The sequence below is a fragment of the Suncus etruscus genome, chromosome 13 (genome assembly GCF_024139225.1).
Source record: "Suncus etruscus isolate mSunEtr1 chromosome 13, mSunEtr1.pri.cur, whole genome shotgun sequence".
In the NCBI taxonomy this organism is placed as follows: domain Eukaryota; kingdom Metazoa; phylum Chordata; class Mammalia; order Eulipotyphla; family Soricidae; genus Suncus; species Suncus etruscus.
In genome coordinates, this window is record NC_064860.1 from 30068181 (window position 1) to 30089568 (window position 21388).

Below are 21388 nucleotides of genomic sequence, written 5' to 3' on the forward strand. Positions count from 1 at the left end.
AAGCCCAAAATACATCGAAGTATTGCACCCAAAATTCCATAGTAAATAAGAATTCCTCCAGCAGAAGATAGTCTAGGATTTTCCTAGCTGTAAAACAGTATACCAGAGAAGATGGATGGCCCTGGAGTACACCTGACAAAGAGGATGGCCACTGCCTAATGGGTCAGCAAGAGGCCAGCAAATACTGGAACTATTAAGAAGACATATGTTCACCATCTATACAACTATGAAATATAAATTATAACTTTAGAAATTTTGAATCGTTAGAACTATTGTAGGCTTCCCTCTGCTCTATGAGGCACTGTCCATGTTTCCTTGTGTAGAATTCAGAAATATGCCTATACCTTGTAATAAGCTTTAGATTCAGTGATCTTAAGTGCCTCCACATAAACTTTTTTGTCTGTATAACTTAGAGAATACAACCATACAGAAGTAGCTTTCCTAGCCTACATGGTCGCAGGATTCAGTTTTTCCAACAATTAACCACATCCAGTGTGAGAACATCTGAAATCTTTCTCCCTTTTACCTTAGACTAACTGAATTTTTGGAAATAAATCCTAAGTCTCCAAGTAACAATGCTCTTCCAGACCCTCATTTCTACATAATATACTTTCCCTAGTACCCTATGGTAATTGGAGAGTCTATGAATATTTTTATGACATGTTAGGACAGGAACAGATCTTCAAAGGTCCTCTAACAAAATATGTAGATTTCAGCCAAAGAGAATTGAGTAAATAACATGTTCATTTTATTTTTATTCATTACATTATTGTGAAATACTTTTATATTCTTTTTGGGAAATTTTGGGCCATACCTAAGATGATTCCTGGCTCTGCACTAAGGAATTTCTCCTGGTAGTGCTTGGAGGACCATATGAAATACAGGTATTAAAACAGGGTCATATATTTGCAAAGCAAATGATCTACCCTCTGTACTCTCACTTCAGCCCCACTTTCATATTTACCCTGTGACTTGGGCATATAAAATGTTGCCATTTTATAGGTAATAAACTAAGCATAAGAGGGTCAGAGAGATAGTACACTAGGTAGAGTGATTTTCTCCCATGTGGCCAACATGGGTTCAATTTCCCAGCACCACATATGGTCCACTATGCCTTTCCAGGAGTGATCCATGAGCGCATAACCAGGAGTAATCATTGACTACTGACAAGTGTAACCCCCCAAAAAAGTTCAAAAATAAATAAACTAAAAAACAAAAGAAGCATCAGGAAGATTAAATAATATTTCTAAAGTCACATCTCGATATTTGTAAAATTTTTGCTTACTTTTTATTATAAATTTTCAACTACTTGGTATTCATTTAGATTCTCACAGAAAAAAACAAGCATCCAGAGGACCTGAGAGATAAAGTACAATAGTAAAAGAAAATTTTATCAACAAGTTTTATTATTGATTGAACTATAAAGAGTAATTGTAATAAATAATATACCTATATCTTATCAGAATATGCCAGTAATCATTGCAAAGACTGTAATAGGAATTAATATTTAAGCCTCTTCATAAGATATAATCATTTTGTTGCATAACTTTACTTTAGAGCTTTGGGGGCCTGAGAGATAGCACAGCAGTAGGGCATTTGCCTTGCAAGCAGCTGATCCAGGATGAACAGTGATTCGAATCCTGGCATCCCATATGGTTCCCCAGGCCTGCCAGGAGTGATTTCTGAGTGTAGAGCCAGGAATAATTTCTGAGCACCACTGGGTGTGACCCAAAAACAAAAACAAACAAATAAACAAACAAAAAATAGTTAAATAGGTCCACTATCATCAGGCTTTACATTTTAGTTTGTTCATTCCATGTTTGTGTATTTGAAGAATCAGTATTGTCAAAATAACCATTCTACCTAAATCACTATATAGATACTATTCAATCCCTATACAAATTCAGACAACATTCTTCAAGGAATGTTAGAACAGTCAATTATAAATTATGAAATGTGTATGGAATCATAAAAGACCCCAAATGCCAAAAATTATACAAAAAATAAGAAGCTGGGAGGTATCTCATTACTTAATTTGAAGTTGTAAAACAAAGCCATAGTGATCAAAACAACATGATATTGGAACAAAAACAAACTTTCTTACCAATGGGTAAGTAGAATATCCAGCAGTAAACTTCCATATATACAATCAGCTAATTTTTGACAAAAGAGCCAAGAACATGATTGGACTAAAGACAGCTTCTTCAACAAAATGTGTTGAGACAATTGATAACCACATTTTGGAAATTTAAGTTGGATTCATATCTCATGTGAACCAAAGTCAACTCAAAGTGGATCAAAGACCTTGAATCTATAAAGTACACTGAGGAAAATATAGGCAGAATGCTCTTGAATGCTCCAAAATATAGGTAGAATGCTCAAAGTAGTCTTTAATGATATGATACCAATGACAAAGGCTACAAAAAACAAAACTAGACATTTAACTACAATTTATTTAATTAAAAATTTGTTGTAGAGCAAAAGAAAAAATGGTCTAAATATAATAGGGGATTGCCTAGATCACCCTTAGCCCCAGAAAGAAGGAAATAAAGAGTGGAAAGGGAGAAAGACAGATAAGAAGTCAAGGAACTCTGCGATCATGGGGATTTAAGTACATATGTAAGAATTAAGAAGAACAGAGATAAATATCTACTGTGGAGTCAACAACACTGAAATTATAAGACCCAAACTTTAACAGCCAAACTTTAAATGGTTCCTATCATGATGGCAGACTAGGAGAGGAAGGTATGGGAAGGAATCTGGAGCATTGGTGGAGGAAACTGACATTAGTGGTGGAGTTTATACTAGAATATTCTGTCTAAAACTCAAATATGAACAACTTTGTAAATCATGGTACTTGGATACTATTTTTTAAATTATAGTTAAATCAATACTAGTATATAAAGGGAAGGTACCTTGCAGATTATAAGGTCCTTACATGAAGTTATTAAGGTCTCATGCATTTTTATCTTTCTAAAGTAAACTCTCCCATGCTAAAGTTGTGAAATGCCTTTTATAAGCAGCATTTCTTAAATAAAAATTAATAGGGATATCAACAATGTTGCATGATTTGATAAGAGACATGGAGATTGAAGTTTCTGATATTTCTAAATAAATGATAAATGAGTAACCCTAATACCACTTAAAACTGATGTTTCCAGTTGGTTGCAACTAGAGAGAAAAATATTCCAGCAAGATGCAAGATTCAGGAGGCCCAGAGACAAATTTCCTTTCAACTGTTGATTTGTGACAACAAATTAACAAGAAGAAAATGTTTTTTTTTCCCTAAGATGAATTTGGAACCAAGCAAATTATCTTGAATCATGTATGTTGTGATCTCCATTTCTCAAAAGAGAAGAAGTATGGGCCTGTAACCCTGTATTATGCACCCAGAGGCCGCTTTTGTAAAGCATAAGCATCTCAAATTAGTCAGCCAGTCACAGTATGATATTGGCATCAGATATTTCACACATACACTGAGCAGTTATTTTCTGCAACTAATTGCTTTGCAGGTTGGCATCTCATCCACAATATGCCAGACTGACCATGAATTAACATTTCAATCCAAATAGCTCAGCTTGGGTGAGATTTACACCACATTTAATCTTGTACAATATGACACCTACCACCCAAGAAGTCAATCTGAGAAATGTCTACAAGGATTAGGTAATTGGAGATCAGGATTATTATGCTTTTTAGTTGAAGCAACTTGAGAGGAGAAAGAAATTTGCAATGGATTGTGGCAACCACCAAAGATGAGTGGTATTTACTAATATTGAAAATTCAAAAAATTTTTTTTTAATTTTTGTTTTAGTTTTTCTTGTTCTATTTTGTTTCTGAGCCACATCCAGTGCTGTTCAGGTGTTACTTTTAGCTTTGTGCTAAGGATTTATCTCCTGGGAGGTTCTGGGAACTAAAGAGATGCTGGGGATTGAACCTGAGTTGGTTGCATATAAGTCAAATGCCTTATTTAATGTACTATTGCTCTGGCCCTCAGATAATGTTCAAGCAAACTCTCAGACTTACTTATAAAATACTTTCAATTTTCTGGTGATCAGGCACAATATACATTTTCCATGCATAACTTTTACCATTTAGTTATTTTTGTTTAATGATACTGACTGGATAATTTCTACAACTCATTTCACCCAGCACTGTATAGAGGCAGTCTCTTCTTCTGTCCTGATAGTTCTAGATGAATGTTCTTTCCCTAGTATTTTATTAAGTACACCTAGAGATTTTTTTCAGCCTATCTACATTTTCTAAGTAAATTAAATCAGTTATAACATATTTTCCTTTTACCTAATGAGCTAGAGAATTGACTGATTATTCATTCTATTAGCTTGTTTTCCCTTTCTTTTCACTTTTGTTTGGTTTGTGGTTGTTTACATACTAAAATTCAGACTTGTCTAAAATTAGCTATTTTTCAAGGAATGAGATATTGGGCCTAAGTTCAACATAGAATGTTGGGCCAATTTAGGAGTGACTTGAATATTATACAGAATCATTTACTCTCTCAGAAATATTACTGTATAATGCAATCAAGATACTATGCTAGGAACTATGCAAAAGTAAATAGGGATAATATATTATCCTATTCTGGCACAACGAATTTTAAGGGAAAAGATAAAGTATTATAAAGGGAAATGTAAAGAAATAATACAACAAAGCTTTTTTTGTGTGGAGAATACTAAATATGGTGTATGCAAAATGGTTTGTATTAGATGAGAAAGAATTTTTTTGTTTTTTGTTTTTGGGTCACACCCAGAAGCACTCAAGGGTTACTCCTGGCTCTGTGCTCAGAAATCACTCCTGGCAGGCATGGGGGACAATATGGGATGCCAGGATTCAAACCACCATCTGTCCTGGATCAGCTGTGTGCAAGGCAAATGCCCTACCACTATGTTATCTCTCCAGCCCCAAGAAAGAAATTATTTTTAATAGGAGTGATTAAGTATGGAAGATTTTTATAATCTTCCAAAATGTTGATATTTGAACTGGGTCTTTAAAAAAATACCAACAGATGGAATATACTTATTTATATCTTTCTTTGCCCTAGAAAGAACTTCAGAAATGTATATGCATTACAATATAATAAAGTAATGTTTAAGTTAAGCAGGTGAGAAAATTGGCACTAGGGATAATTAAGGTAAGAAACAACATATGAAAATGAGAATGAGGTTAGTTCTTATAATAAGTATCTCACATTGCAAGGTGCCAGGTAATATTTGAAAGATTTCCATTGTAATTATCCATTTTATTTACCTTTTTATCTCCACCTGTGGGTAGGAGAAAGAAAGCTTTCTGTCTGAAAGGTCCTTAAGAAAAGCCAACAGCTCTAGGGTAGCCTTGTCAGACTATTCACCTGTGCTCTCAATTCCGTAGGTCCTGGGATGGATCCGCAATGGCGAGTCAATGCTCAATGCCAGCTTGGTCAATGCTAGTTCTTTGTCTGAAGCAGAGCAACTGCAGAGGGAACACGAACAGTTCCAACTGGCCATCGAGGTAACACACAATCCTGTCAATGCTATCCTCCCTTTCTTTTTTACTTTGCACCTCAGGTGGAGATGATGCCTCAACATGTGGGTTTCCTTTGCTTGTAAGCTCTTGTTCTGAGTAGCGATAAATGGTCCAAATAGTTTTCCTATTATCCAGTCATTGATGGAGAAGCAAAGTTGGGAGTTTATCACTTGAAGGAGGCCTTTTCATGAAAAGACAACTATTCACACTATAATTGCAAGTTGCAGTTACATTGTGAAGCTTTTCACTGTTAAAGCCCCTGAAATTTTGTAGATTGTGGATTGTGTACCGTTTGGGAAAGTTAAATCTAAAAGGTTAGATGCCACTTCCAAATGAGAATCCTGAGAATTCAGTATGGACAGGTTCAATATTATTAGTAAACTAGAATTAGTAAGTTATTAGTAAGCTAGAATCCCACTTTCAAACATTTGGTTTGCATATAATCTTAAGTTTCATTTTCATATTCTGCCCTAAACAAAAACAGTGAGCAACAGTGCAGGTTGCAGATAGGCTGCTTTCATAGTGCAAGTTGCAGATAGCCTGTTTTCACTGAAGTAGTGCTTCTATGATGCTGTTATACTTAAAAAAATAAAATGAAACCAGAAGTTTACCAGCTGAGACTATTTTAAAGGTTACTTTAAACTTCTACTTATGATGATCTACTATAAATATAGTCTTGCTTTACATAATACCTTTAATTATTCTTTCTACTAGAACATTCTCCATCCCAAAGAGACTTGAACTGATTATTTTAGAGTGGTGTGGGGAAAGGAGCAGGAAATGGGAAATTAAAAATAAAACAAGTTCAGTACCAGTGGGAAAAAGTTAAAAAGTGAAAAGTCAAATACATTTATTACTTGTGATTCGATATAAAACTCAACCTACTTCTCAGTGTGTATAAAGTCACTATTAGTGGCTATTAATGATAGTTTCCCAGTATCATAAAATTTTAACTGTGCCCATATAAATATCTTTTCATATAGTAAGCTGATCTATGAGTTAAGTTACTATTGATATTTCATCTATTAATTTCCAGAAACCTTGCATGTGAAAACATAGTTGCATTATTAACATGAATGACATCAAATGCCAAATATTTTTCTTAGGAAACAAATTTACACTGAAGGACTATATGGGATTTGAATTTTAAAATGTGACTATATTTTACACAGAATGTGAGAAAAGTATTTTCTAAGAAGAAACCAAGCAGAGTTTTAATTTTATTATTTGTTTCTTTTGTTATTTATTCATATGCCTTCATTTAATAGTTTTAAGATCTATTTGCAGTAAAGAAAAAAAAAACAAAGGATTACAGTCAAGAATCAGGTACATTATAGTCAAACCCCCAGTGATAGGCTGCATGCAAAATACGGAAGTAATGGCATGAAGTATGAGAATTGCTAGGTAAGGGAGAAGATAACTCCTAGCTATATCCCCTCTGTGTTTACCTTAAATGTGAGGGTTTACTTCTCCCTTTAGATCGCTGCATTTTCCATACCCCAATCAGATGCTGAAAAAATAAATTCAAGTGTCTGTCACACTTGAGTGTCTCAGTGAGCTAGTGGAAAACAGTGTGCAAATGCTTCTGCACTATAATTTAAATGATTGAAGTCCAAGTGCCTTGTATATATATCATAATTTGTTTTATGTATTAAACTGTACTTGATGCTGTTGCATCCTTACAGAGTAGAAGCTCACTAAGAAGGTATGTCTCTTAATTGGTTATGTTTTTATATAGAAACAACCTTATTAAATATTCTTAGAACTGTTGAGATACTCCTTAGTATTTATGTAGTGGTTAAGTCTGTAATCTCAAAAAGCAGAAAATATGATTATTTTTTAAGATTTGGGGAATTAACTGTAGGCAGGATCTGTAGTTTGGCCAGTAAAAGAGAATGGGACCAAAATTTTAATATATCCTTCTTTTTTTCTCTTTAAATGCATCAGTTTTGAATGAGGGCTGCATTAGGAAGAGATATAGTAAGGAGGATTTAGGCAATATGAAGATGATGTAGTCTATTTAGTTTAACCTATTTTGAAGGTATCATAGAGAGGTTTTTATAATGGTTGCTTGTAGAGGACATGATTTGATTTCCTAAGTCCAAAGGAAAATACCCTTGGTTCCAAAAGGGAAATCAAATATCAATTGGTAAGATGATATAATTTATTGTTAAACAAAAATATCTTAAAGAATAAAGGAAGAGATTATTAATATTTAACTCATTAACTAGGCATATACTGAGATATCATGCCAGACCAGCATGTCTGCTCACTGCAGCTTGAGTGACCTCATTAGTCTGAAGGTTTTTGTTGTCCCAAAGATGATCATAATTTTCACCTGAAATAACCTTTATAAAACTTCCTCAGAGCATTTTTGAATTGAGAGCAATACCAGGAGAGCACCTAGAAATACAGCTTAATTATCAAACTTAAATTATTTGTTGTTTACCAGATATTGATTAATGTACTCAAGAACTGTGAATACCTTAGAAGCAAGATTGATTTTAAAATCCATTTTATCTGAAATCATTCTTTTAAACATAAGCACTATGACAGAAAAAGTAGGTAAAACAGGATAATAAATTCAATTTACTTTTATTTTCTTCCATGCACTCCAATTTAATAGTAATATAGCTGATATCCATATTTAAAGATATTGTATTCAATAAGATCAGATAGAAATAAATGCAAAATAAAGACACAAGATGACAATTATATGTTGGTTTAATATATTAAGGAGTCATTATATTTACTGGACTATAGTATATAGTTATGGGACTATAATTCCAATTGTATGATAGAGAAAGAAGTCAGAGATTTGTACTGGATCATTTCTGTCCATTAACTTATTTTTTTGTTTTGTTTTGTTTTGGGGTCACACACACTAATGCTCAGGAGTTACTCCTGGCTCTACACTCATGAATTACTCCAGGCAGTGCTCAGGGAATTATATGGGATATGAGGGATCCATCCAGGGCTGGCCATATACAAAGCAAATGCCCTACCTGCTGTACTATCATTCTGGTCCCCCATTAGCTTACTTTTACTGGATTTTAATGTACTTCTTTTATAACTGTATTAAGTAGTCAGGAACCAAAATGTTGATGTGCTCATTAGGATTGAAGGCTGACTCAGTGACAATGTGAGAAAATAAAGGATTCTTGGTTGCTATTGGAGGTGGTGCTAACATAATCAATGTGTATGTGTGTATGTGTATGTTAAGGAGAGAAGAAAGAAAGCAAGGAGCTGTATGATAGACTGGGTGAAATCAATAGGACTGTGAAGACTGTGGTCTGGGACAGTTGTAAAGGGAGAGATAGAGTTGAAAATGAGGGAGTTATGCTCACACAGTGAGTGAATGGAATACATTGGCTCTGGGGAACTGTCAGTACTACTGATTGAGAAGGGCAGACATAATTCTGAAGTATGTTACAGGGCTGCCAGCATCTTAAAAGTGCAATACCTTCCCTTTCTTAAAAGTGCAAAGGTCAAAATAATACTGTGCCATTGAATTGAAATGACCTGCAGATGATGCTTGAGTATTTAGTCTTTGAAAGCATGTTACTCATCCACACCAATATTTTATTTTAGTCAATGTTAATCCCTTTTTCAGCTGACTTTCCCTCAGTTCTCCAACCAAGTTTCCCCACCACCTATAGTTAATGTGAATTCAAGGAATGCATGCCATATCTAGCATGAATAAAAATGTATATAGACACACTGTACTAAACATATATGCATATAGAGATATACATATATATTATCTAAAAGGAAACCATAAGTAATGTAAATGTGAAGATTTATTATAATACTTGTTCCCCTGATGAGATAACTGAGGGATGGTTACTTTCCAGAGCAGGAGCGATAGCACAATAGAAGGGCATTTGCCTTGCACACAAAGCTGGGATAGACCCAGGTTTGATAAATCAGGTTCATATGGTCCCCCAAATCTGTCAGGAATGATTTCTGAGCACAGAGCCAGGAGTAATCCCTGAGCACCACTGAGTGTGACTCCAAAATCAAAAATAATTTACTTTTTTTCTCTATAAAATGGGACTGTAGTAGTAATCTCCTTGGGAAATTCATCCTGAAAAACTAATTTATAATTAGGTTTTAAAAGAAACTTATATTTATGAACCAGTCAAGGAACATTAATATTCATGGATGTTCTTTTTATTATAGAGATTGAAATCTCTTTAAAGCCAAGGGAGAAACAAGTAGAAGAGAAGACTAGGGCAGGGGTTAGGGTTCCGAATAACTGGTTGATGAAAATCACAATGTTCTCCTTTAGAAATTATGCTTTTAAAATAATAATGTATTAATCATAACAAATGTGTGAATCAATCATTTAAAGCTCTTTAACTTTTCTGCATCTTTCCACTCACGCCTCACTCCACCCCCTTCCATACCACGCCTGGGTTGCTCCCATGGACCTTTCTCTCCTTCCCTTGTGCCCAGTCCCTCTTTCATGCCACTTCCTTGCAGAAGACGCACCAGAGCGCCCTGCAGGTACAGCAGAAAGCTGAGGCGCTTCTCCAGGCTGGACACTACGATGCAGATGCCATTCGAGAATGTGCTGAAAAGGTGGCTCTTCACTGGCAGCAGCTCATGCTCAAGATGGAAGATAGGCTAAAACTGGTCAATGCTTCTGTGGCCTTCTACAAAACTTCAGAACAGGTAAGGAGGGTATTGGAGAGAATACAGCAGGTAGGGTGCTTGTCTTGTATGCAGTTGAACAGGGTTTGATCCCCGGTATTCCAAGCCCTGCTATGAGTAATCCCTAAGTACAGAGCCAGGAGTAAGTAACCAAGTAAGTAAGTGACCGAAAACAAACAAACAAACAAACAAACAACAACAACAATTTTGCAGTTAATGAAGGGCTATTTTGGATCTTATGATTCAAGATTCAAAATGCCTGCCTCACCAGAAAGTTAGTTCTCTCAGTATTGACTTTTGAGAATAGAAGAATAATTTGTGGATTCTCCACAGTATGTTTTCTCTATTTAGTGAAGTGGACCTTGTTGGTTTTCTTATGTTTCTCAACTTTATCAGCTTTGGTTGTTGAATAGAAATTGAATACTTGGAGAATACTAGACTTATGGAGTATATCCATCAGTTATTACCAAAGTAGTGCTATGTAACAATACACCCAAAAACTAAGTGGTATAAAACAAATATTTTTCTTTTACTTCAGTAAATGTGCAGTTGATCTTGATTGGCTTTCTAGAACCCTTCAAACTGGCTCTAAATCATATTTCCCCTCCTGCTTGATCAGCAGGAGAATTTATGGTAAAAGAAGAAAAAGAACCCAAATTTTTTGTACAAATGAATTTCCAATCTCTGCTCAACCATTTGGTCAAAGCAAATCACATAACCAAAGCAACATAAATGAAGAGGTAGAAGAGTGGTATAAGCTGCAAAGATTGAGAGAGAAAAGTGGCAATTTTCTCAATATATTCCAATACTGCAATCAGGCAGTATGCTTCACTTTAAAACCATACATCTGTGCCTCTCATGGGGCTTTTACTCTAATTGAGAAGAAACAGCTGTTTGTCATTAGGGAATTATGACCCCTTGTCATAGGATGGTGCAGCTGTGAGAAACACTTATAGCAGGACTTTCACAATGGAGATTAATTATCATTACATCTCTATAGCAACATGTACATAAGCTAAGAAGACTTCCAAATGATTTGAATACTGTTAGGGAATTGTTTTCATGAAATAGAGTTTTTTTTGTTTTTTTTTTTTTTTGTTTTGTTTTTTGGGCCACACCCGGCAGTGCTCAGGGGTTACTCCTGGCTGTCTGCTCAGAAATAGCTCCTGGCAGGCACGGGGGACCATATGGGACACCGGGATTCGAACCAACCACCTTTGGTCCTGGATCGGCTGCTTGCAAGGCAAACGCCGCTGTGCTATCTCTCCGGGCCCGAAATAGAGGTTTTAAAGCAGGAGCAGTTTTATTCCATGTAAAATATTTTCTTTGTTTGAATTGCTCCTGGTAGAAATATATCAAAGAAAGAGTCTCCTCTTAAGTGACTTATAGGAACCCTGGGGAAGTCTGTCTGGGGTAAATATAACATGCTTGTCAAGGTCCTGCAGTTGTGTTACTGCTTCTTTTCGTCTTTTTTATATTAATTCAGACAGATGATGTCTTTAATGGCTACAAAAGTGGGAGCAGCATGCTAAAATGATAAAGAGCTAACCCAGTTGATATATAGTTTCAATACAACTCCAATCAAATATCAGAACACTTCTTTATATAATTTTTTACTTACTCAAAACTTTATATGAACATACAAGGATACTTAAAACACCCAAATAGTCTCAGAAAGAAAAAACAAAATAGGGGGATTTATTCTGTCTGTTCTTAAGACTTACTCTGAAGCCATAGTGATTAAGACAAATAGCTACTGGTTTAATAGAAGACATACACAATCGATTTTGGACAAAGGAATATGTTCAGCAAAACAAGTTTTCAATAACGTGTGTTGGGCCATTGAATATCCATTTAAAAATGTGTTTAGCTGGAGATGTAGCACAAGAGTCAGGATGCTTGCTTGCATCTTTTATGCCAGTTCAGATCCCTTGCATCACAGATGGTCTCTTGAATTCTATAAATGTAGGAGTCACTCCTGAGTTCTGCTAGGTGTGGCTCATCCCTCCCCCCAAAATAGTAAATAAATAAAATTATTATTTTTTTACATTTTAATTTAAGATAGAACATTAAGGAAACAGAGCACCATTTTAAAAACAAATAAATATGACACTGAACTGATCTTTATTTCTCTGGGTTTCTTCACCTTTCAAATGACAGAATTTATGGTTGATAACCTTTTAATTTCCCTTTGATTTTTAAATTACTAAGTTTTAAGTCCAGTGCTACAATGGGACGTATATCAAGTACAATATTTCTAAAAGATGTTTATATATCTGCAATCTCTTTTCCTCAATACATGAGTATGTCTGTGTGTTTTCTTGTTTTAAATACAAAGAAGAATGTGGTTCTAGGGAACTCTGCTAGGATTCAGATTCAAACTTCTCATTACACAGAAAGCTTGTCTGGCTGCAAGGGTTTTCTTCCTGGGATGTCTTTCAGCTCATCTCTGGGCTCTGTTCACCACTTATATGTCCTATCCAAACCACATTCTTCATCAAAGGGGATGCCTTTCTCAGACAGAAAAGGTCAAGGGTAGCTATAGCCATATTCCTTCTCCAGGAAGCAAAGTCTATTGAAGGAAGCTATTAGAATTTTCATTTGTATTTTCTGTGTGCTCCTGTAGGCCCTGACACTGGACTCCCTGGCTCACTGACTATCACATGCAATTTCGCTCTCCCTCCAGGCCCCATTTATATTGCTTTTTTTCTTTGAGTTTATTTATAAGACCATTTTATAGTCTTTCAATGCTTTTTAGAAATTAAAAGCTTTGTAAGCATTTTAGGTGAGTCCAAATTTGTTATCACTCTAAAGGAAATGTGCATTTTTCAAGAAAAGACCTGGAGATGTTGTTATTGCAGGACTCTGAGACTTTTTTTCTAGAATGTTTGTCCTCGGAAGAATGAAGTGTTAACATTTATTTGTGATCAATAAATCACAGAACACAGACAACTTCCATTGCTAGAGATTACTTGCTATAAGGAAAAAGTATATGGTTGAGTTTCTTCTCAAAACCTATTTTGGGTTCTACCTAATTCATGGAGGTATAAAAATATTTTTGTTAAAAGTCATGAATTCCCCAAACTCCTGGTTTTTCTTCCTTTCTCACTCTGCCTAGACTCTTTGGAGGAGGTCAAAGTTTTAGCATTACATCATCAACTTTTAAGATGGCCCAAATGTCTCTCTCCAATCATAATCTATCTCTGGAACATCAAATATCAAATTGTTGCTGCCTGCTAGACTTTTCTTAGTTTCCTAAGCACACATCATACTCCATATGTATAAACTGTATTCATTTTGAATGATAAATAACACTTGTGCAGAGCTCTGTTGACTGAAGGTGCTCATAAAATACTTCCAATTGATTAATTTACTGACTCTTTTTCTTCATGATTTATTAGGTCTGTAGTGTTCTGGAGAGCTTAGAACAAGAATACAGGCGAGATGAGGACTGGTGTGGTGGACGAGACAAATTGGGGCCAGCAGCAGAGATTGACCACGTCATTCCACTCATCAGTAAACATCTGGAACAAAAGGAGGCTTTTCTTAAGGTCAGAACACATTCATCATCCAACATCTGGAACTTTGGCTGAACTTATTTTTTTTATTTTTTCATTTTCTCAGCCTCCTCTCACTTGTTCTTCTGTCCCCCAACCCCCAAATATACATCAACTGAACTTTCATTATAACTTTCAAGTAAAAGGAAGTATTTTTGACAACATATTGATCTGAAAGGTTAAAAAGTTGCACTTCAAATACTAATTTCTTTCAACACTTTTGGCATCGTCTGACAGTATACATACATCATTGCTACTGATGTCATGTTTCAATATTTCCACTACTATTGTTCATTGAGGAAAATGCAGTTATGTTTGCTTTGTAAAAGTGGTTTTCATTAAAAGATGTTCTAAATTTCAAAACAATAAATATATGATAAAGTCATCATAGAAAATCTGGGGAAGAATTACAGAAATACAAATACGTGCTTTTCAAAGAATCAATTTAGCCACTTAAGTTACCAACAAATATAACACTATTCTTATCTATGAAGAGGAAACAAAACGCTGTTGTGGTAGTGGTTGTTGCTTTTGACAGAGCCCCATTCTACTTCTCTGAGCAGACTGTGGAAGGAAGAACTCCTGAGCCTTTTTTTCCATCCTTTGATTTTCCTTCTGATAGAGTTCGATGTATTCAAACATATCGAATGGCTGCATTTACTCTCAAAGATCTTGATTTCACATTTTAATTCTCAGGTTTCTGAAATCTCAAAAGAGAATTTTGATATACTAACATTTTGCCACTGACTTTATTCAATTCAGATAGTAATTAACTGTCTTTTATTAAGTGTCTACTTGATCACCTCTTTTTTTTTTCTGTAGGATGATTCCTTACTGAGTTCCTCCCATGTATCTAGCATCTGTTCTTGCCTTCAAAAGAGCCCTTAGGAATCCACTCCTACTAATAAGATTAAATTGAGTTCTACGCAGGGCTTTAGATTATTTTAAAAGTCTTTTATATGTGTGTATAAGGTTTAAAGCAGGGGTCCTCAAACTTTTTAAACAGGGGGCCAGTTCACTGTCCCTCAGACCATTGGAGGGTCTGACTATACTAAAAACAAAACTTATGAACAAATTCTTATGTACACTGCATATATCTTATTTTGCACTGAAGAAACAAAACAGATGCAAATACAGTATGTGGCCTGCGGGCCATAGTTTGAGGACCACTGGTTTAAAGTAAAGCAATAGAGCATATAAAATAGTTAAATTTAAGGTATAAATTAGTATTTTTCATAAAATTAAATGTTTCATTTGAAGGAGGAAAAAGGGAAGTGTTCCAGTACATTGTTTTTAATTTGTGCCTAAAACTGAAAGTGAGAAACTTCCTTATTATGGATCATCTTTCTGTCTTATTTACATTCGAATGATTTAGTTTTGGATTGCCATCCAGCTTATAACTCTTAGATTTCATTGATAGATACACCAGTAGACTTTTATCAAAGCACCAACAATCCACAGTTGCTAATATAAGATTTTAAATAAACTTTTGTTATATGACTATAAGTTAAGATGCTGCATTTTATTAGTAATACATTAAACATTTGGCACTTTTTCTATAGATCATTTAATTTTGAAAACTTTTGATTAAAAATTAGTGGATTATGGAGGACTACATGAACTACATGAGAGCAGTGTAACAGTATATGCCTTTTACACAGCCAACTGGGATTTGATTTCTGGGACCCTCAGGTTCTGCCGGGCCATCCTCGGTGCAGATCCAGAAGTAAGCCTGACCACATTTAGGGATGTACCCCCCCTCCAAATCAGTGGACTAAAATGCATTACTTTTACAATTAAAAAAAATAGAATACCTGCTTTTAAAAAAAATTTGTGGTTTAGAAAGAAAGTAGATATGCTCTGTCAATAGATCTATCCTATCCCCCACTTGCTTCATCAATCCACCTTTTTTTGGGACTCAGTTTCTATGGTAGTGTACTTGTGACCTCTCCTCTCTGTCCCATTCCCATCTAAATTTAGGATGATGGCTCTTAATCCATTATGTAGAACCTGTAGGGTATTTGTATGTGTTATTGAGGGCCAGAGAGATCATACAGCCAGTAAAGCACATGCCTTGCAATGCAACCAATCCTATTTCAATCCCCAGCATTGCATACCTTCCTCTGTTAAGTTAACTAAGTTATGTTAACTCCTCAAAGTTAAGGCATAGTTTTATTCAGAGAGCCAGGAATAATCCCTCATCCCAGGACCCTAGGGTATAACTGGCCCCAAGCAGAAGTAAACTTATTATTGAGGCAGTTGTAGATTTGATAGAAAATAAGCCTTTTACATGTGGTAATTTTCAATTATATATGGAATGTATGGTTTTTGGGTTTGTTTATCAAAGTTTCTTTCTCAAGACATTAAACTAGCATCAGAGTGTATTATATCGGTGGTCAGGTGAGGCATTCTGGTAGCTTAGAATATCCAGTCTGAAAGCAAATGTTAGTAACTTGAAATCAGTATCAAGGGCATCAAAAGATGATTAATTTCTAGTTTGCTTGGAAAGGAAAGGCACAGACAGCGGGTCTTCACATGGATGAAGGATGAATTTCCTGCACCAAGGCCAGAATGTTCATAAACTAGATGTGCTCTCCTGATTGTGCAATTCCTGACACCTCCTCCCTCTTCTCCAGTGTCTTAGATTTCAGTTTGCTGCTGAAATCTAAGTTGCTGCTGGTAACTGTGGCCCCACACCTTTGTCTCTCTCAGGCCTGCACCCTGGCACGGCGGAATGCTGAAGTATTTCTCAAGTACATCCACAGAAATAATGTCAGCATGCCCAGTGCTGCCAGCCACACCCGTGGGCCAGAGCAGCAAGTAAAAGGTAAGACCTGTTTTCCATGAGACACTTTAGTAGAAACCTTATTGTCTTGTTTTTACTTCTTAGAGAAGAAAAAGTTTGATGTGGGGTGGTGTGGGCAGCAGTGAGTCATGGGCAATTTTAAAATATGTACCAAGACTTAGAATAGAAGCATGAAGATAAAACTTTCCCAATTTTTTCCCTTTATCTTAGAGCTTAGAGCAGTTCTAATAGAAATTTTCCAAAATAATGGATAATATATATATCAATGTTTGCTATTATAGTGAGTTCTATTTACCTGTGAGTGTGGAACTTTTTACTCTTATTAAATATTAATTAATTTCTATGTAAATTGCAATTGTGACTAACATATAATAACACAATATTAGAGTATCTCAAACCTAGTAAAATTGAGAATGAAACTTAAATTGAGAATTATGAGTCCTAATCCTGGTTTTCCTACATGCTGTATAAGGTTTTAAAACTTAAATTTTGAGTCTTAGAGATAGTATAGGGTAAGGTACTTTATCTTGCACACAGCTAACCACCATATATGGTTCCTAGAGCCCTACCAGGGGTAATTCCTGTGTACAGACCCAGGAGTGATCCTTGAGCAATGTCAGTGCTCTCTCTGTGTCTCTCTGTTTCTGTCTCTCTGTTTCTCTCTGTCTCTCTGTCTTTCTCTTTCTCTGTCTCTGTCTGTCTCTGTCTGTCTGTCTGTCTGTCTGTCTGTCTGTCTCTCTCTCTCTCTCTCTCTCTCTCTCTCTCTCTCTCTCACACACACACACACACACACACACACACACACAAGTTGGAAGATGTTTAAACTCTTGCTAGTAAAAATGTGGCCTCACGGGCCCGGAGAGATAGCACAGCGGCGTTTGCCTTGCAAGCAGCCGATCCAGGACCAAACGTGATTGGTTCGAATCCAGGTGTCCCATATGGTCCCCTGTGCCTGCCAGGAGCTATTTCTGAGCAGCCAGCCAGGAGTAGCCCCTGAGCACCACCGGGTGTGGCCCAAAAACCAAAAAAAATAAAAATAAAAAAATTTAAAAAATGTGGCCTCATACCAGCAATTTTTATATAACTTAGAAACTTGAGACACAGAATCACTGTCCCAGATAATTCTGAGTTAAAATCAGCATTTTGACAAGAAATTCTTCCCTCACTCTCCCCGTTTCACTCGGCTGGGTGATTCATGTGTTAAACTTAAGTTTAGATAAGTTCTAGATAAACTTATGTATCTCTTTGAATTCCATAAAGATTATCTTTATATGAAAAGTAACTAAAATTGTTTTTATATAACCATATTAAGCTTAAATTCTTTATGTAGCTACTTACTCTGGACAATGGAAAAATAACCTTTAAGTTGGTAAAGAGTTGAATAAATACCATCCTGAGAAAATAGAGAAATACCACTTGAGACAAAGACTAGAGAGAAAAGGGAAACTGTCTTGGAGTGAGGAGTGACAGATTGCAGACCCTATGGAATCTTCATGAACAGTAGATTCAGGGGTCACCTTCTATATGGCCAATGCTGGTTCAGTCTCTAGGAAGAGCTTCTCTTCCTGCTCAGAATGCTTAGGAATTGGGAAGATCAGAGATTTCTGGGGTAGAACTCAACTGAAGATCAGTGTCCCTAAAAGTAAAGAAGGAAGGCGACTTCCTTTTCTAGACAAACTCTCCTATTTGCAGTTAAGGGCTACAGTAGGTAGCTGGCATTATGTCACTCTTCTTTAGCATATTTTAAAGCATATGTTCTGACTTCTAAATGCAGGCAGCTGCTTAAATGAGGCCAGCTGCCTACTGAGGGAGCGTTCACCCAGTATGCCTCCCTGTGCTAAGAACAGCAGGCACCTGGAGAGCAGGGTATGCTACATTTTGCAAGAGGCAGGGCAAGTTGTTGCCCATAGGAAAACTTTTAAGATGAGGAAAAGAAAACCTAAACTATTTAAGGGTTTTATCAAAACCAGGCTAATTTTCTCAGTCACCATAAAAGGAGCTACAATGAGCAAAGCTCTGAATTGGGGACATAAAGATGAAAGAAACAAGTTGTCTTTGGAATATTTATATGATTAGGGACCTGCAGTCTCTCTTTACATCTGCTACTGATACCTAAATCTAATACCAACATTTTGTTGTTGTTGTTGTTGTTGTTGTTACAGGGCAAATTATTGTCACAAAACAGCAAAATGTTCAGTGACATACAACTCTACATGCCTATTATTCAGGTGATTGTTATTGGATAGTAATCAATGGTTTTGGTTATGCTCAGCAATGTGATTCTTCTCAGGTTGTGAATCGAGCTCATCAGCTCTTCATTATAGGTTGGGCTCTTATCTGATCAGGTATCTTAAATTTTCAGTGGAAGGGGCAGCAAATGCCCTAAAGAATTTCTTGTGATAATGGTTCAGGACAGATGGTACAAGGGTCAAAGTCAACTACAAATGCACATTTCTTGTGTTGTATTTGTTATGACTCATGTCAAACCAAACCAAAGATTAAAGTAAGGTTGATGAGGAAGTATTCAGGTCTCTCACCATCAATAACCAGCTTTGGTGTGAAGTTAATTAGAGTCACTTTTAAGTCACTCTGAGGACATACTCTTCCTCCTTCTGTTGACATAACAGTCTCTCAACAGGCCCTCATCCTTTTTTCCCAGTAAACACTGGGAAGTTCTCTTTGTACCAGTATTCCTTTCCCTTACTTCTGATATAAATCAGTCTTATGAGAAGGTTCAAAGGTCATGCTCACTTAGTAATTGGAGTGTGGGGTTGAAGCAGCTGATTGGATTTAGTAGGGCCTTCCTGTAATCACTGTTTGTCTCTCTGTTCTGTAGCCATCTTGAGTGAGCTCTTACAGAGGGAAAATCGAGTCCTACATTTCTGGACCTTGAAGAAGCGGCGGTTAGACCAATGCCAGCAATATGTGGTATTTGAGCGCAGTGCTAAGCAGGTATGTCCAGAACTTCTCCTGGCTTGGTCAAATGGTCAAGATTTGTAACAGTCATATAGTAGCTAGAGTAGAGTTGGAAGGTAGAGTTGAATAGAAGGCTGTCAAAGACAATTAGCCTTTACCAAGTGCTTGGTATTACCAATTGATAAAAGTAATTATCAACTATTCAGAAATAGCCACCCTCCCCAGGACTTAATAAGGAGATACTGGTTGATACATGGTGTGACCTAAAATAGACATTTTCTTTTCCAGTGGAATGTTCTGGGTCTTAACAGGAGGGCCATTCATGTCAACAACTTCCAAGCTACACCCTGATCCAATATTGTATGCATTTCCTGGATCTGTTTCACTATCTCAAATCACAGACCTGAATTGAAATGTGATGTGTTTTTTCTACTGACATCTGGCTTTTGGGGAACTGCTTCAGTTCTTTCCTCCCATAGGCACTGGACTGGATCCAAGAAACAGGTGAATTTTACCTTTCAACACATACCTCCACTGGAGAGACCACCGAGGAGACTCAGGAACTGCTGAAAGAATATGGGGAGTTCAGGGTACCTGCCAAGGTAAGTGAACCAATTTATTTTCTGAAGCTGTCCCAGATCTGGCCCATCTTACTTTATAGAAGGAAATCAGCTATCACTCACAGAAATTCTTGTGCATAGTGACAAAAAGAGAAAGTGTAGAAAGTATAGCTATTGGGTGGAGCTTCTACATAAAAGTCATGTCCTTTATATGAATTTGCTTCCAAGTTCTTGTTTTCATATTCCATGTTATGGAATCCTTATAGACTTAAATAAGGCAAATATAAACATAAAAAAATACTACAAATATAAACTTTACATATATGACTTTAGTACCCTTCTACACATTTTAAAAATGTGAATGGTTAGGGAAGCTCTAATAGTAAGGGTCAATGATTTTGGGAGGGTTCACAAAGTAGTTTTATTAATTTTTTCATGAACTGACTACATTCATATGGTCTCCCGTCTGAAAATGATACAGGTTGGGGTCATTGCTGAGCCACATGTACCTGGTGAGATAGCTTACTATCTTACACCTCCATGCAAAGAACAGAGGCTATAAATGGAAGGAATCTCATTTTGATCTGCACTCAACAGTAGGATCTGATCTGAGAATTCTTGAGTTTGAATGAAATCTGGTCTGTTTTGGCTCCCTCATCATGGTGTCCTCATCCCTCGCACTAGGCTCCCTTGCCATGGAGGAACCTTTCTTGGCATCACTTCTTCACAAGATAGATACTCTTCCTAGGATCAGAGCTACTTTTGTTGGGGGGAAGTCAGTTGGGAAACATCCTCTCCAATGATTCCTCTGACAGTATAGCAAAATCTTCCTTAGCTGTCTGGAGCAAAATTAAGTACTTAGCCTCATTCCTGAGCTGAGATTTCTGAAGTGATTAAGAACTTTTTGAGTTCCAACACTAAGAACTCTCAACAGCCGGGAACCTCCCACTGCATCCTTCTCAGCTCTGGGCCTTTTAACCTAATGTGAAAAGCTGTGAGTTCAGATTAAGAGACTCATTTCACTTCCAACCACAGCAAACAGTATTTGGATGGAGGCAGATACAGGAAACCCTTTTTATATCCAAATGGAAATAACTTGAATTCTCCTTTACATTTCTCTGTGTATCTTCAAATATTGTCAATAATCAACCATTCATAGTGTGAATAGTATCAGGTTTTCTGGAACTTACTTATTTAGGATAAATTACAGCAGATAATCGGAATTTCTTAAAATCAAGAGTCCGTAGCCAAAAGTGAAATATAGAAATAGTTTCATTCATAATTTCTATAAATCTTTCTGTTTTATTTTTCTTCTTTTCCATTATTACTCCCTAAACGTTAGTAGCTTCCTAGTTGGCTTTTTGCATTTGATC

The 21388-nt window shown here is 36.2% G+C and overlaps 1 protein-coding gene across 2 annotated transcripts in view; it reads left to right on the forward strand.

The window, feature by feature from the left end:
- Nucleotides 1-21388, forward strand: part of LOC126026168 (kalirin) — a 549871-nt gene that overhangs the window by 444241 nt on the left and 84242 nt on the right. Inside the window, exons 16-21 of one of the 2 annotated variants that reach the window (XM_049785867.1) lie at nucleotides 5386-5505; nucleotides 9979-10197; nucleotides 13578-13727; nucleotides 16446-16560; nucleotides 19376-19491; nucleotides 19935-20057. In XM_049785867.1, coding sequence (XP_049641824.1) covers nucleotides 5386-5505; nucleotides 9979-10197; nucleotides 13578-13727; nucleotides 16446-16560; nucleotides 19376-19491; nucleotides 19935-20057 — 843 coding nt within the window. The remainder of the gene's footprint in view (nucleotides 1-5385; nucleotides 5506-9978; nucleotides 10198-13577; nucleotides 13728-16445; nucleotides 16561-19375; nucleotides 19492-19934; nucleotides 20058-21388) is intronic. The other variant, XM_049785868.1, reaches the window with a different exon arrangement.